General features: G+C 42.3%; 2 protein-coding genes across 4 annotated transcripts in view; both read right to left on the reverse strand.

The window, feature by feature from the left end:
- The window catches only part of wdr11 (WD repeat domain 11), a 108,218-nt gene extending 105,636 nt beyond the window's left edge, over positions 1-2,582 (reverse strand). Inside the window, exon 1 of one of the 2 annotated variants that reach the window (XM_079634671.1) lies at positions 2,339-2,582. In XM_079634671.1, coding sequence (XP_079490797.1) covers positions 2,339-2,436 — 98 coding nt within the window. In that variant the 5' untranslated portion in view covers positions 2,437-2,582. The remainder of the gene's footprint in view (positions 1-2,338) is intronic. The other variant, XM_079634670.1, reaches the window with a different exon arrangement.
- Positions 2,583-7,805: 5,223 nt separating this feature from the next.
- Positions 7,806-13,001, reverse strand: LOC307010456 (uncharacterized protein). 2 transcript variants are annotated; one of them, XM_079635155.1, is made up of 4 exons: positions 12,834-12,943; positions 12,700-12,749; positions 11,709-12,614; positions 7,806-11,660 (listed from the first exon to the last, which is right to left on the reverse strand). In XM_079635155.1, the coding sequence occupies exons 1-4, from the start codon at positions 12,860-12,862 to the stop codon at positions 7,888-7,890; spliced, it is 4,758 nt and encodes a 1,585-aa protein (XP_079491281.1). In that variant the 5' UTR covers positions 12,863-12,943; the 3' UTR covers positions 7,806-7,887. The 2 variants fall into 2 exon arrangements, with proteins under 2 accessions (XP_079491281.1, XP_079491280.1); XM_079635154.1 differs by having other exon boundaries at positions 7,806-12,614; positions 12,834-13,001.
- Between the last annotated feature and the right edge of the window lie 1,190 nt (positions 13,002-14,191).

Genomic DNA, 14,191 nt, shown 5'->3' on the forward strand with positions numbered 1-14,191 from the left:
ATAAAGGAAATATCTTTGTAGCCAGAACTCAAAGCCTGTTGAAGTACACCACCAGACAAACAAAAAAAACCTGAAGCCAGATCTGATGAAAGAGGGTCTTCAAGGTTTCAGAGGCAGCAATGTTTCCCAGTCACACTGAACTAAACTGATCCAGCACACCATTAATACATACAAAATAATGGACATAAATAATTATGTTGGACATAAATATGAATAATGTTCTAAATATGAAGTTATATTACTTACTCAAAATCCCCCCCAAAAAAATATAATAAATTAAAACAAAAATGTGATGAAAATGTGCATTATGGTTGACAAAGTGGCCAGTAACTTGAGGAACTGAGACAATGGGGGACAAACATATATTTGCTGTAGTAACCGGAGGCAGAAACACTGGTGACAACTCAAACCTTACCAGCAATGCCAAACAAACTCAGAAAACATGTTTATAAGTGTGTGTATTATCCCATCAGCATCATACAAGCGTATTTTCAGTCTAAACTGAAGCACTGCAAACTATAAATAAGATATGTGTGTGTGCTGCAAACTACACTGATTTCACTGTGACAACATTATACTTCATCACAACTTTACATTTTTATTATAATATTTAGAAAAATATGTAATGCAAAGATCTGGAGCTATCAGTTAAAAAAGCTGAAACAGGATAATTGGGAAAGCAGTCAATATTTGTCCATTTGTTCATTATGCGTGTGGATTTTAATGGCAACCAGACACGAGTGTTATGTGTAATGCTCAATACCCCAGAGATTGGCATGGGGAACTTTCCATAAGATCATCTCTCAATGCCAATCAAACCAGCTGTTAGGCGAACTGAGATAAACCTATGCCGATCTCTAGGTTTGATAAAGGGTGTGTGATGATGATGATGTTTGGCGATTTTAACAGCAGAGGCCAAGGGAACTTTATCAGGATCATAGTATCCTGGATCCATGAAATAACTGGCCTTTAAAAATAAAAATCTGCCGGCCTCTATGGGGATCCGATTTAACATAGGGGTGTCCTGACTTATGCACACTGTATTTTAAGGAGGAACTTTTTTTTTTTTTTTACGATACATTATTCATTCACAAAGTAAATTGGTGTCCTTAAAGGTTGGAGTTTTCCAAAAGATTATTTTTTTAATCCTCTTTTTAGTCAACTTTAGCATGGGTGTGTTCACTTATGCTTAGCACTGTCTAATATATAGGCTATATATATATATATATATATATATATATATATATATATATATATACACAGTATAAAAATACAGTGTATATATATATACACAGTATAAATATATATATATATATATATATATACACAGTACCGGTCACAAGTTTGGACACATTAAGGTTTTTAATGTTTAAGAAAGTAATCTCAATCTGGCTGCATTTATTTGATCAAAAATACAGTAAAAACAGTAATACTGTGAAGTATTGTTACAATTCAAATTAACTGGTTTCTGTAATATATTTTAAAGTGCAATTTATTCATGTGATCAAATTTTCAGCATCATTACTCCAGTCTTCAGTGTCACATGATGCTTCAGAAATCATTCTAAGATAATTTCTTAATATTATCAACGGTGAAAACAGTTTTAGCTGCTCAATGTTTTTTTTGTTTTTTTTTTTGGGGGGGGGGTAAGATATAAAAATATATAGGCTATATATATACTTTTATTTAGCAAATGCACATTAATTAGCCTACATTGTTTTAAAAAGACAGTAAAGACATTTATGAAATTAATAAATATAAATAAACAAAAATTATAATAAATGCTGTTCTTTTGAACTATCTATTTATCAAACAATCCTAAAAGGGGGGAAAAAGTTCCCACAAAAAAATATTAGGAAGCACAACTGTGTTTAACATTGATAATAATAAGAAATGTTTCTTTAGAACCCAACCATCATATTGAACTGATTTCTGAAGGATCATGTGGCACTGAAGACTGGGGTAATGATGCTGAAAATTCAGCTTTGATCACAGAAATAGATTGTAAAATATATTACAACAGAAACCAGTTAATTTAAATTGTAATAATAATGTCACAGCATTGCTGTTTTTACTGTATTTTTTATTAAATAAAAGCAGCCTTGGTGAGATTAAGTGACTACTTTCCAAAAAAAAAAAAAAATAATAATAATAATATATATATATATATATATATATATATATATATATATATATATATATCCTACGAAACACATGTCTACAAAAGCAATGTGTTGTTGTTGTTGATGATGATGATGATGATGTTGAAAACGTCCAACTCTGTTGGTTTGATCATGTTTGTATGTGTTGACAGTCTGCAGAAGCTAAAGCTACTCACCAGTCCACTGCTGTCTTGTTCTGTAAATTAACGGTTCCGGTCAGTGTTCTTGCGGCCAGTTTAATATTGACAGTGTACGGAATCATGGTTGAAGCCATATGTCAAATCTACATGAAAAAGTGGAATGTTTTGGTTCGTTTTAAATGTAATGAATGATCGAGCTGTGTTTACTAGGAAGTGTTTGCGGTGCGTCCCATTACTGTTCCGTTCAGAAAATGTTCCGTCAAATCTCTAGTTCCGCTCTGATCGTTTCTTAAGATGCTGGTTAAAAAACACTAAATTTTGTATTATTTCTTTTTTTATCAAAGTATCACAATTGAATTTATTTTGGCATTTTGTGTAATATCACTTTTAACTTACCAGATCCAGTACCGTAATAATATGTTCAGAAAACAGGCATCATCAATCATAAGCCTTTATTTTGTCTTCATCTCTATAACACTTGACTGAGTTATTTACTTCCTTATTTTGCTAGATTTTTTTTTTATCATCATTCATTGTGGCATTTTCTTATCAGCTTGCAGGCCTATATTTTGTTTCATTTAATTGGCATTGAATATGTAATTGATACAATGGGTTAGAGTTAGGGTAGGGTTAGTAATTTAACCCTAACCCTTTATTTGCTTTATACAATACAGATTGTTTGAAAGCAGCTTTGCGGTAATGAACGGGAAAATAAGAGAGTCAATGAAGCAATTGCTTCATCAAATACGAGACGAATTCTGTTGTAAAGGAGAGGCAATAGTGTTGTTATTCAGTTCAAGTCATTTAAATGTTGATTCAATTCATTTGATAACCGTTTCAATGCTGAAAAATTAGATTTAGCTATAAAGCTACAGAAGACAATAGTCAGTATCCAGCTCAATTAAATTAAAATGTTGTTCTCATCTGATAGTGTCAGTGCAGTCAAATTGATAATATTAAGAAATATTTAGACTAACCAAGCCAAAAGGTGACAGAAACGGAAAAAAAAAAAACATTGGGAGAAACAAGGCTTTGTCATGCTCATCTGGCTAAATTAATGAACACAGTATATGATTTATGATTCCAGGCTGCATCAAGTCAGATTTGTGGACTGATATTATTCAATAACAGTAATTATCCAAATGATTATAGATGCCTATCACTGCGCTTCATAAAAAATCAATTACTGTTAAGTCACAACCAGATCATTAACTATTTATGCTTCAGTTACATTTAATTTAATTAGTATATAACATTTTAATACCTTAAAACTTTATCTTTATATACACTAACAAGAAAGTATCTAAAAGTTTATTTTACATGATTTTTTATATTTGGAATACCATGTTAATTAGCATTTAGTCAAGTTGATTTATAGTCATCTCATCTCTAAAGAGAAGTAGCAATATATGGTGAATGCGATTTCACCAAGTACCACATGTTCCTGGATCAACATCTTTGTTGATCCTGGATCAACTTTCAGATCAACCAATCAGATTTGAGGGACACGTTTACAGTTTATGTCAAGTTTAGGCTTAGAACCATGAGGTGCTCCAACATCAATGTTATTCACCCATCATTTCCCTCTTATTTTAGGGAAAAGTTATGGGTAGGGTTAGGTTTAGGGGTAGGGATTGGGTAAGGACTAAATTGTGGGACAGGAATCTTATTCCAGGATCAACAAAATATGATGATCCAGGAACATGTCTTCTTCTACTTGGCAAAATCACAGTGACCAGCAATACATATAAATATATATATATATATATATATATATATATATATATATATATATATATATATACAATGCTATATATATATATATATATATAAAAAAGAACTTTAATTTACTAAATACAATGTTGTAAGACTGTAAGGTAATCAGGACGATGGTGAGCGATTCAGTCCCTCAATGGATTTTTCAGGGGTCTATTTTTAAAACTTTACGATGAATTTTTGATTAACAGCTCTACAACTGTAATAATTACAAATTATATCAAAATTATTATATCTAAATGTGTTATTATTGATTCATTATATTGCACTAATTATTTTAGTTGCTGTGCTTGTAAAACAGTTAAATCATTTAACCAAACTCATATATAACCCTGCAGAATATGTAATATAAACACTAAAACACTTATAATAAATGGTTGGTTAACAAATAATATATTTAGTAGTGGTGGTAAAGGTTCTACATTTCAGTTGCTTTTGCTAACTTCGACATTGTTTCTAATTTCAACCACATGCCCTCTTTGCAAAAATTTCTTACAAAGAAATGAATATAAGCTGAGACATTTGTAATTTCTTGTGACACCTATGTCACTGATCAACTGATGCGAAGATGGAGGATGAACTCAACTGCAGGGTTTTATGATGTAAGTGATACAGGCAAAGGTGAGTATCGGCCTCAATGCTATCTGTCATTAACTACTAGGGACATTTTATGCATACTATCATACTATACATAACATAGGCTTTCCCTGATGAAAACCATCTCAGGTTACGACTGTAACCCTAGTTCCCTGAGAAGGGAACTCGCGCTGCATCGATGACGCTTTGGGAACGCCCCTGCGTGATTGCGTCTGAGGCACGTATGTCAACTTAGTCCAATGGCGAGAGTGAGTATCACGGCGGGTGACGTCACGACCAGGAAAGGATAAATCTTACAACTTACGTATTTACAATTGCCTGTTATGAGAAACTGTTGGCAACTAAGTCATAAGCACCTGAGACCCTGGGGCAGCGTCCAGGTCCAGGCTATAAAACCTCACAAATGTGAGCGGGGAAGACCATCTCTTGTAGGGAAACCCCTGAAAATAAGGCTTTAGAGGCCGCCGTACTCCTAGTAGAGTGATCTCTGACCACCAAGGGTGACGGCTGGCCAGAGGACTTATAAGCAAGAGAAATAGCCTCAACTATCCACTTGATGACCGTCTGCTTAGAAGCTGGAAGATCTTTCTTAGGTGATCCAAAACAGACGAATAGCTGATCTGATTTTCTCCACGGAGCAGCTCTGCGGACATAAGTGTGGCCAAACCCATAGGTTACAAATCTCTGGGTGGGGGTGAAGGATTGTCACTGTCTCCACTCCACCAGTAAGCTGGTGTGTGGTGGGCGTTCTGGCGCAATATGGCTGCCGTCACATCATCCAGGTGGATGCTGCTCATTAGTGGTGGTTGAGAAGATTCCCCCTTCCATGTAAAGTGCTTTGAGTACCCAGAAAAGCGCTATATGAATGTAATGAATTATTAATTATTATTATTATCATCTCCAGACAATTTATGTGCCACGAAAGATGATGACTCCTCCAAAAACCCTGAGCTGAGTGGCCTTCCATTACTGTTCCCGTGTCAGTGAGGGAAGCATCTGTCGAGAGCGCAACTCGATGGCAAAGAGCTCCTAACACTGGCCCCTGGGACACGAACCAATGTTTCCTCCATATAACCAAGCCGCGGAGACACCGCCGCGTGATCTTGATCATACGAAGTGAGTTTCCCCTCGATGAGAAACCTCTGGTCCTGAGCCACCACTGCAAAGGTCTCATGTACAGCAGGCCAAAGGGTATCACATTGGACGCCGCTGCCATGAGGTCTAAAGGTGATGATACACAGGGTAACTTTGCAACGTTGCAGTCAACGGGCAACCAGATGAGACACAGGGCCCACGACCGATCTAAATTATCCAGATAAAAATGTATTGCCCATTTTCAATGGGAAAGTGCCCAAGCAACAATCGCTGTTTCACAGTGCGTGACTGGCCTAGCTTTAACTCCTTTGTGGCTGTGAGGATAGCAGCTACAAAAGCGGGCGATGGGACTGCTCGCATCGTGACTGAATCCCAGACCACACCAAGGAAAGTGGTTCTCTGTAGTCGAGAAAGCACACTCTTTTTGGCATTGAGTCTCAACCCCAATTTTTGCATGTGTGCGAGGACGACATCTCGATGCCGACTTGCCAACTGCTCCGATTCTGCTAGAATCAGCCAATCGTCTATATCAGGGGTTTTCAAAGTGTGGGGCACGCTTCCCCAGGGAGGCGCCAGAGCATAACAGGTGAGGCGCGGAGAGTGATAAAAAGTATAGCCTAAAAATTAGTTTAAATTAATACATTTAAAGTTGTTATTCTGAAAATAAGGCCTCGTTTACACTGCAGGTCTTGATGCCCAATTCTGATTTGTAACCTTTATCCAATTTTTTGACTGTCCGTTTACACATTCTTTCAATTGTATCCGATTAATTACACTTGCCATATATCTGAAACATTGCACATGCTTAAAGGTTTAAATTCTCTTGCACAGATGGACGAACGCGAAATATGCTTGATGCTAGCTCTGCGATATGCAAAGTTCCACAAACTTAACCATGATTTTGAAGTGGAGGACGACGAAAGAAAAGTGCCATCATTGTAGCCTGCGCATAATATGTTTTAGTTATTGTGTGCGAGAGAGATCTCAGGACTGGCGGGAGCATATTGTGTTTAAATATTGGCTTTAACAGGGAGCAGTGGGTCCGAAATTTTAGGATGAGCAAGCCAACCTTTGATATGTTGATATATGAGTCAATATTTGTCCACATTCATCTTCTATGATGTTTCGTTGGGCCATCCGTCCCTTTGCAGATGCGCGTCGGGGTTTCTCTTGTCATTTAACCGTGGAGACGTTGCCTAATGCCTCAGGAAATCCGATCTGCCTGCTTACATCATGACAGTCGCATTGGCACATCTGATTTATTTCCACATATGAATGAGGCCTAAAACCGATCTCGAAATGTCCAAATGGATGCGTTTTTTTTCCTGTTTACACGGTAATAGAACACATCCGATCTGTCACATATGAGCAAAAAAATCAGAATTGGGTCACATTTCACTGACAGCGTAAACGAGGCAACATTTCAGCACTTTTCATGTTAACACAATGCTAAAAGTGAGGAGTTAAAGAGTCTGACATTGCTGTGTGTGTTTTTTTTTGTGTGTGACATTGGGTAAGTTGTGTCAAAATGGAGACCCACTGTCTTAGACTTTGAAAACCCTGCTTTAGAACAAAGATTCAAACAAATTGAACATATTTCAGGTAAGCCTAACAGTATTTAAGTACAACATACTAAAATGTATGAATCTATCTTAACTAAGGCTTAAGTTATTCAGCCATGAGCAGAGTTTTAGGCTACTTTCAATTAAAAACCAAAAGCATGGCTCTGATTTTCTCTCAACTGTTTACGTTGATTAAGACTATTTTTACTCTGGCCTTAGGAGGATACTCACCAAAACTGCCTTTGACAATTTCAAGTGTATTCACCGTTTTAAGTGTGCCAAGACAAGAGAGATCAGTTCAGTAACGGTGCACATAAACAGCGCGTGTACAAAATTGAGCTTTGACATCTCGCAGGTGAACGGAAAACTCATCTCCAGGTGTAAACGTTGGAGAGAACAGAGCAGATTATGTTAAACAAAGATAAGGTCATGCTAATGCAGTACAAACAATATTAAGACTCCCAGTAGACAATTGGTTACAGGTTTGTTTATTTTTTTTCAAAAAACAAAAAGCAAACAACTTCTTGTTTGCAGAAAACAAGGCAAAGTATACTGCTATGACTTCACTTGATGCAACAATCTCAATATGCCTGGAGATAAAAGCTTATTTTGAGTAGTCTGAGAGTGCAGATGTGCTGGATCTTGAAAGCCAGGCGGTACAGACTGCATCAGACTCAAAGATTTAAGTAGTATTTTACTGGGTTGCTCCAAAGGTTTGGAACCAAGATTGGAAACAGACATGTAACTTGACTGCTCTGGCTTAGAAAAGACCTGGAAATTATACTGCCGGGACATAGACTGGTACCGGGCTTGTGCTGACTGCAGTCCACTGGGCTGGGCCAGAGACTGGTAGCTGGCTTGGCCTGATTGCAGACCACTTAGCTGGTCCACAGACTGGTAACGGGCTTGTGCTGACTGCAGACTGCTGGGCTGGGACAGAGACTGGTATCTGGCTTGGCCTGATTGCAGACCGCTTAGCTGGTCCACAGACTGGTAACCGGCTTGTGCTGACTGCAGACTGCTGGGCTGGGACAGAGACTGGTATCTGGCTTGGCCTGATTGCAGACCGCTTAGCTGGCCCACAGACTGGTAACGTGCTTGTGCTGACTGCGGACCGCTTGGCTTGTCTGCAGACTGGTAACGGGATTGTGCTGACTGCAGACTGCTGGGCTGGGACAGAGACTGGTATCTGGCTTCGCCTGATTTCAGACCGCTTAGCTGGTCCACAGACTGGTAACGGGCTTGTGCTGATTGCAGGCCACTGGGCTGGGACACAGACTGGTAACGGGCTTGTGCTGACTGCAGACTGCTGGGCTGGGACAGAGACTGGTATCTGGCTTGGCCTGATTGCAGACCGCTTTGCTGGTCCACAGACTGGTAACGGGCTTGTGCTGACTGCAGACTGCTGGGCTGGGACAGAGACTGGTATCTGGCTTGGCCTGATTGCAGATCGCTTTGCTGCTCCACAGACTGGTAACGAGCTTGTGTTGACGGCAGGCCACTGGGCTGGGCCAGATACTGGTAGCTGGCTTGGCCTGATTGCAGACCGCTTTGCTGGTCCACAGACTGGTAACGGGCTTGTGCTGACTGCAGACTGCTGGGCTGGGACAGAGACTGGTAGCTGGCTTGGCCTGATTGCAGACCGCTTTGCTGGTCCACAGACTGGTAAGGGGCTTGTGCTGACTGCAGACTGCTGGGCTGGGACAGAGACTGGTATCTGGCTTGGCCTGATTGCAGACCGCTTAGCTGGTCCACAGACTGGTAACGGGCTTGTGCTGACTGCAGACTGCTGGGCTGGGACAGAGACTGGTATCTGGCTTGGCCTGATTGCAGACCGCTTAGCTGGCCCACAGACTGGTAACGTGCTTGTGCTGACTGCGGACCGCTTGGCTTGTCTGCAGACTGGTAACGGGATTGTGCTGACTGCAGACTGCTGGGCTGGGCCAGAGACTGGTAGCTGGCTTGGCCTGATTGCAGACCTCTTTGCTGGTCCACAGACTGGTAACGGGCTTGTGCTGACTGCAGACTGCTGGGCTGGGACAGAGACTGGTAGCTGGCTTGGCCTGATTGCAGACCGCTTAGCTGGTCCACAGACTGGTTAGGGACTTGTGCTGACTGCAGGCCACTGGGCTGGGACACAGACTGGTAACAGGCTTGTGCTGACTGCAGACTGCTGGGCTGGGCCAGAGATTGGTAGCTGGCTTGGCCTGATTGCGGACCGCTTGGCTTGTCCGCAGACTGGTAACGGGATTGTGCTGACTGCAGGCCACTGGACTGGGACACAGACTGGTAATGGGCTTGTGCTGACTGCAGACTGCCGGGCTGGGCCAGAGACTGGTAGCTGGCTTGGCCTGATTGCAGACCGCTTTGCTGGTCCACAGACTGGTTAGGGTCTTGTGCTGACTGAAGGCCACTGGGCTGGGACACAGACTGGTATCTGGCATGGCCTGATTGCAGACCGCTCAGCTGATTAACAGACTGGTAACGGGCTTGTGCTGTCTGCAGGCCACCGGACTGCACCACAGACTGGTAGTGGGCCTGTCCTGGATGTTGGCCACTAGGCCAGACCACAGACTGGTATCTAGATTGTGCCAACTTTAGACCACTGGGCCAGTTCACAGATTGGGAGCCAGATTGTGTAGGTTTTTGGAAACCAAGATGGGGCACAAACTGGTAGCTGGCTTGTGCTGACGGCAGGCCAGACTGTGAGCTGGATTGGGCTGGTTGTTGGGTGCCAGACTGGTCCACAGACTGTGCGCTGGCTTGGGCTGGTTGTTGGATGCCAGACTGGTCCACAGACTGTGAACTGGCTTGGGATGGTTGTTGGATGCTAGACTGGTCCACAGACTGTGAGCTGGTTTGGGCTGGTTGTTGGATGCCAGACTGGTCCACAGACTGTGAGCTGGCTTGGGCTGGTTGTTGGACGCCAGACTGGTCCACAGACTGTGAGCTGGTTTGGGCTGGTTGTTGGATGCCAGACAGGTCCACAGACTGTGAGCTGGCTTGGGCTGGTTGTTGGATGCCAGACAGGTCCACAGACTGTGAGCTGGCTTGGGCTGGTTGTTGGATGCCAGACAGGTCCACAGACTGTGAGCTGGCTTGGGCTGACAGAAGGCTACCTGATGGTTCCACAGACTGTGAGCTGGCTTGGGCTGGTTGTTGGATGCCAGACTGGTCCACAGATTGTGAGCTGGCTTGGGCGGACAGCAGGCTACCTGATGTTTCCACAGACTGTGAGCTGGCTTGGGCTGACAGCAGGCTACCTGATGTTTCCACAGACTGTGAGCTGGCTTGGGCGGACAGCAGGCTACCTGATGTTTCCACAGACTGTGAGCTGGCTTGGGCTGATTGCAGACCACTGGACTGGTCCACAGATTGTGAGAAAGCTAGTTCAGAGTTCTGGCTGCTGGCTTGAGATAATTGTTGGAGGCTGGACTGGGCCACAAGTTGGTTTCTTGCCTGTGCTAGCTGCACACCACTGGGCTGAACTGTGGAATCATAGCGTGACTGCTCTAGTTTCTGGCCATCCAGTAATGGCTCAAGTCCATATCCAAAGCTGGGTTGTGAGGACTCATTTCTCTGCTGCAAAGGCTTGACAAAAAAGGTAGAACTTGAAACCTGGACTGGCCTGTTACCGGAAAATAACACAGACTGGTAACGGGCTTGTGCTGACTGAAGGCCACTGGGCTGGGACACAGACTGGTATCTGGCATGGCCTGATTGCAGACCGCTCAGCTGATTAACAGACTGGTAACGGGCTTGTGCTGTCTGCAGGCCATCGGACTGCACCACAGACTGGTAGTGGGCCTGTCCTGGATGTTGGCCACTAGGCCAGACCACAGACTGGTATCTAGCTTGTGCTAACTTTAGACTACTGGGCCAGTTCACGGATTGGGAGCCAGTTTGTGTAGGATTTTGGAAACCAAGCTGAGGCACAAACTGGTAGCTGGCTTGTGCTGACGGCAGGCCAGACTGTGAGCTGGATTGGGCTGGTTGTTGGATGCCAGACTGGTCCACAGACTGTGAGCTGGCTTGGGTTGGTTGTTGGATGCCAGACTGGTCCACAGACTGTGAGCTGGCTTGGGTTGGTTGTTGGATGCCAGACTGGTCCACAGACTGTGAGCTGGCTTGGGCCAACAGCAGGCTATCTGACAGTTCAACAGATTGTGAGCTGGCTTGTGCTGGTTGTTGGATGCCAGACTGGTCCACAAACTGTGAGCTGGCTTGGGCTGGTTGTTGGATGCCAGACTGTGAACTGGCTTGGGCTGGTTGTTGGATGCCAGACTGGTCCACAGACTGTGAGCTGGCTTGGGCTGACAGCAGGCCACCTGATGGTTCCACAGACTGTGAGCTGGCTTGGCCTGACTGCAGGCTACCTGATGGTTCCACTGACTGAGAGCTGGCTTGGGCTGATTGCAGGCCATTGGACTGGTCCACAGATTGCGAGACAGCTTGTTCAGAGTTCTGGCTGCTGGCTTGAGATGATTGTTGAAGGCTGGGCTGGGCCACAAGTTGGTTTCTTGTCTGTGCTAGCTGCACACCACTAGGCTGAACTGTGGAACCATAGTGTGACTGCACTAGTTGCTGGCCACCCAGTGATGGCTCAAGTCCATATCCAAAGCTGGCTTGCCCTAACTGATTGCTGGGTTGTGAGGACTCATTACTCTGCTGCAGAGGCTTGACAAAAAAGGTAGAACTTGAAACCTGGACTGGCCTGTTACCAGAAAATAACTTGGAAACAACTTGAAGTCTACTTCTCTGAGGCTTGACAATGGGCTGCACTGCAGACTGGTAGCTGACTTCCATCAATTGGCCACTGGACTGGGAGCTGTTCTGCACTATTTGCTGGCTACTAGACACCACAGACTCATTACTAGACTGTACTACAGTTTGATAGTTGAGTTGTATTAGCTCAGGTAGAGACTCAATGCGCAGACTTGTACCCATTGCAGGGGACACAGAACCAGAAACAAAACTGCCACTACCAGCTAAAGATATCAGAGATCCTTGAAGATGACTATTAGCATCAGAGTCAGAACCAGGCTTATGTACATTAGTCACTGGTCCAAAACCAGAAGAGCCATTTTGAGGACTATAGCTTACACTGCTATACACACCCTTAACTTGTGCAGCACTGTAAGTGTTACTCCTTGATCTTTGAGGACTTTTGGGATTTGATACATCAGCGCCATACCAGCTGTAGGAACTCCGTGGCTTCACATCCTGCCTGGGGAAACCAGCCTCATAGTATACAGGATAACCACTCCTGACAAAACCACCAACTAGAAAAAAATAAAAAAGGGAAAAGAGAATCAAACAGACATGCTAGCAAATATCAGTTATAGAACTTGCCTGGATAAACCTTACCACTTCCAAAATGGTCACAGACACAAAGACTGAGAAGTGCCACAGAAAAACTGTAGACGAAACAAAACAAAAACACTTGTTAGATGAATGCCAATTGTTAACAAAATGCCAAATACTACAATGTATCATCCTACCTTAAGAGTCGGCTAGTGGTACCCTCCATGGCCAAACAAAAATACAACAGCTAACCACCTCAACAACACCACTAAAAATGCATAAAAAACATAGTTGACCTCCAACACATATTAGTGTTGCCTGACAGTACTCTTTATAGTGCCAGCAACTGACATACCAATTGTTTCCTGACAATCAGTTGTCATGGGAACATGTAATACTCAATTATTAGGTTCAGGTGTTACAACTCTTATCATGACAGCTGCCATATTATTAAAGATAGTTGTTTTTTTATAGATAGTTGTTTTTTTATACTATGATTACTGGACAAAAAGACAGCACACAAAATACTTTTTGGGGATTATTTAAAATACTTTATTTTTTATTCAGTGAGAATAAATTTTAGCATTTACGGAAGCAGTAGTATGCTCACTCTTTGAAAACTAGAACACAGAGGTAATTTTATTTCAGATTTGTTATATACACGCCAACATAAAATTTTGGCAGGACTATTCTTGAGCTTTCCTGTGGTGAAAGCTGTGTTCAGATGAGACCCTCATCAGGTTGTGTGTGTTTTTTTGTATTCAGTTTAAAGGATATAACTTTCTTTTATAACAAAACGACCAGGGCTGCATTACAGTCCACTTTTAGACACGCACTTGCGAACTTCCCTAAGCATTTCCGCTTGGGGGAATCCCTGCCGCCATTTTGAAGTGCGTTCCACTTCGCGAAGTGGACGAGGGAAGTTTATATGGACACACCCTCGCCTCGTTCCCTCTATTTTGACCGAGGGAACGAGTCTACTTCATATGTACACTTCAGACAGCTCCATATACCACAATGCAATACAATTGTGACGTCATCTCAGATCTCGTCTAATCACCATCACCACAAACAACTCTGATATATAATTTTTTAAATTTTTTTATTGAAAACAGCCCAAACACACCTATATACATTTGGATGCTTAATTAAACAAATTCTTAAAGGGAAAAGAAATGTAAATAATAAATTAACTCCATAGCTGATTCCAAGTGATCAAGGGTTAGGACACTCCAATTTAGCCCATTGCAGTTTCCGCCAGTAGTGGCACTCGTGCAACGTAGGCAATGACGTACATCCGAGTGAACGACACAGAGAGAAGTTAGCGAGTGAAGGGCATGACAATTTTGGACTGGAACGCAGCCCATGTATTAAAAGGAAATATAAACACACAGGGCTCAACACTAAGGGGTTTATGAATATAAAAATTATATTTGAATAAATTACTTTAGACTCTTTAAGTGTCTTTTCATCACAAGTAATTGCACAAAAAATACTTTATATAGTTCAGAATTGTGTTTGCTAAAGTAAGTAAACCCTTTTATTATTTGATAAT

This window comes from Phoxinus phoxinus (genome assembly GCF_949152265.1).
Source record: "Phoxinus phoxinus genome assembly, chromosome: 14".
NCBI classification, from domain to species: domain Eukaryota; kingdom Metazoa; phylum Chordata; class Actinopteri; order Cypriniformes; family Leuciscidae; genus Phoxinus; species Phoxinus phoxinus.

Coding starts and splice junctions, on each gene's coding strand:
- LOC307010456 (XM_079635154.1), bottom strand. CDS start 12,862: ATGGAGGGTACCACTAGCCGACTCTTAAG. Junction 12,750..12,833: donor ACCACTAGCCGACTCTTAAG/GTAGGATGATAC, acceptor TTTCGTCTACAG/TTTTTCTGTGGCACTTCTCA. Junction 12,615..12,699: donor CTGTGACCATTTTGGAAGTG/GTAAGGTTTATC, acceptor ATTTTTTTCTAG/TTGGTGGTTTTGTCAGGAGT.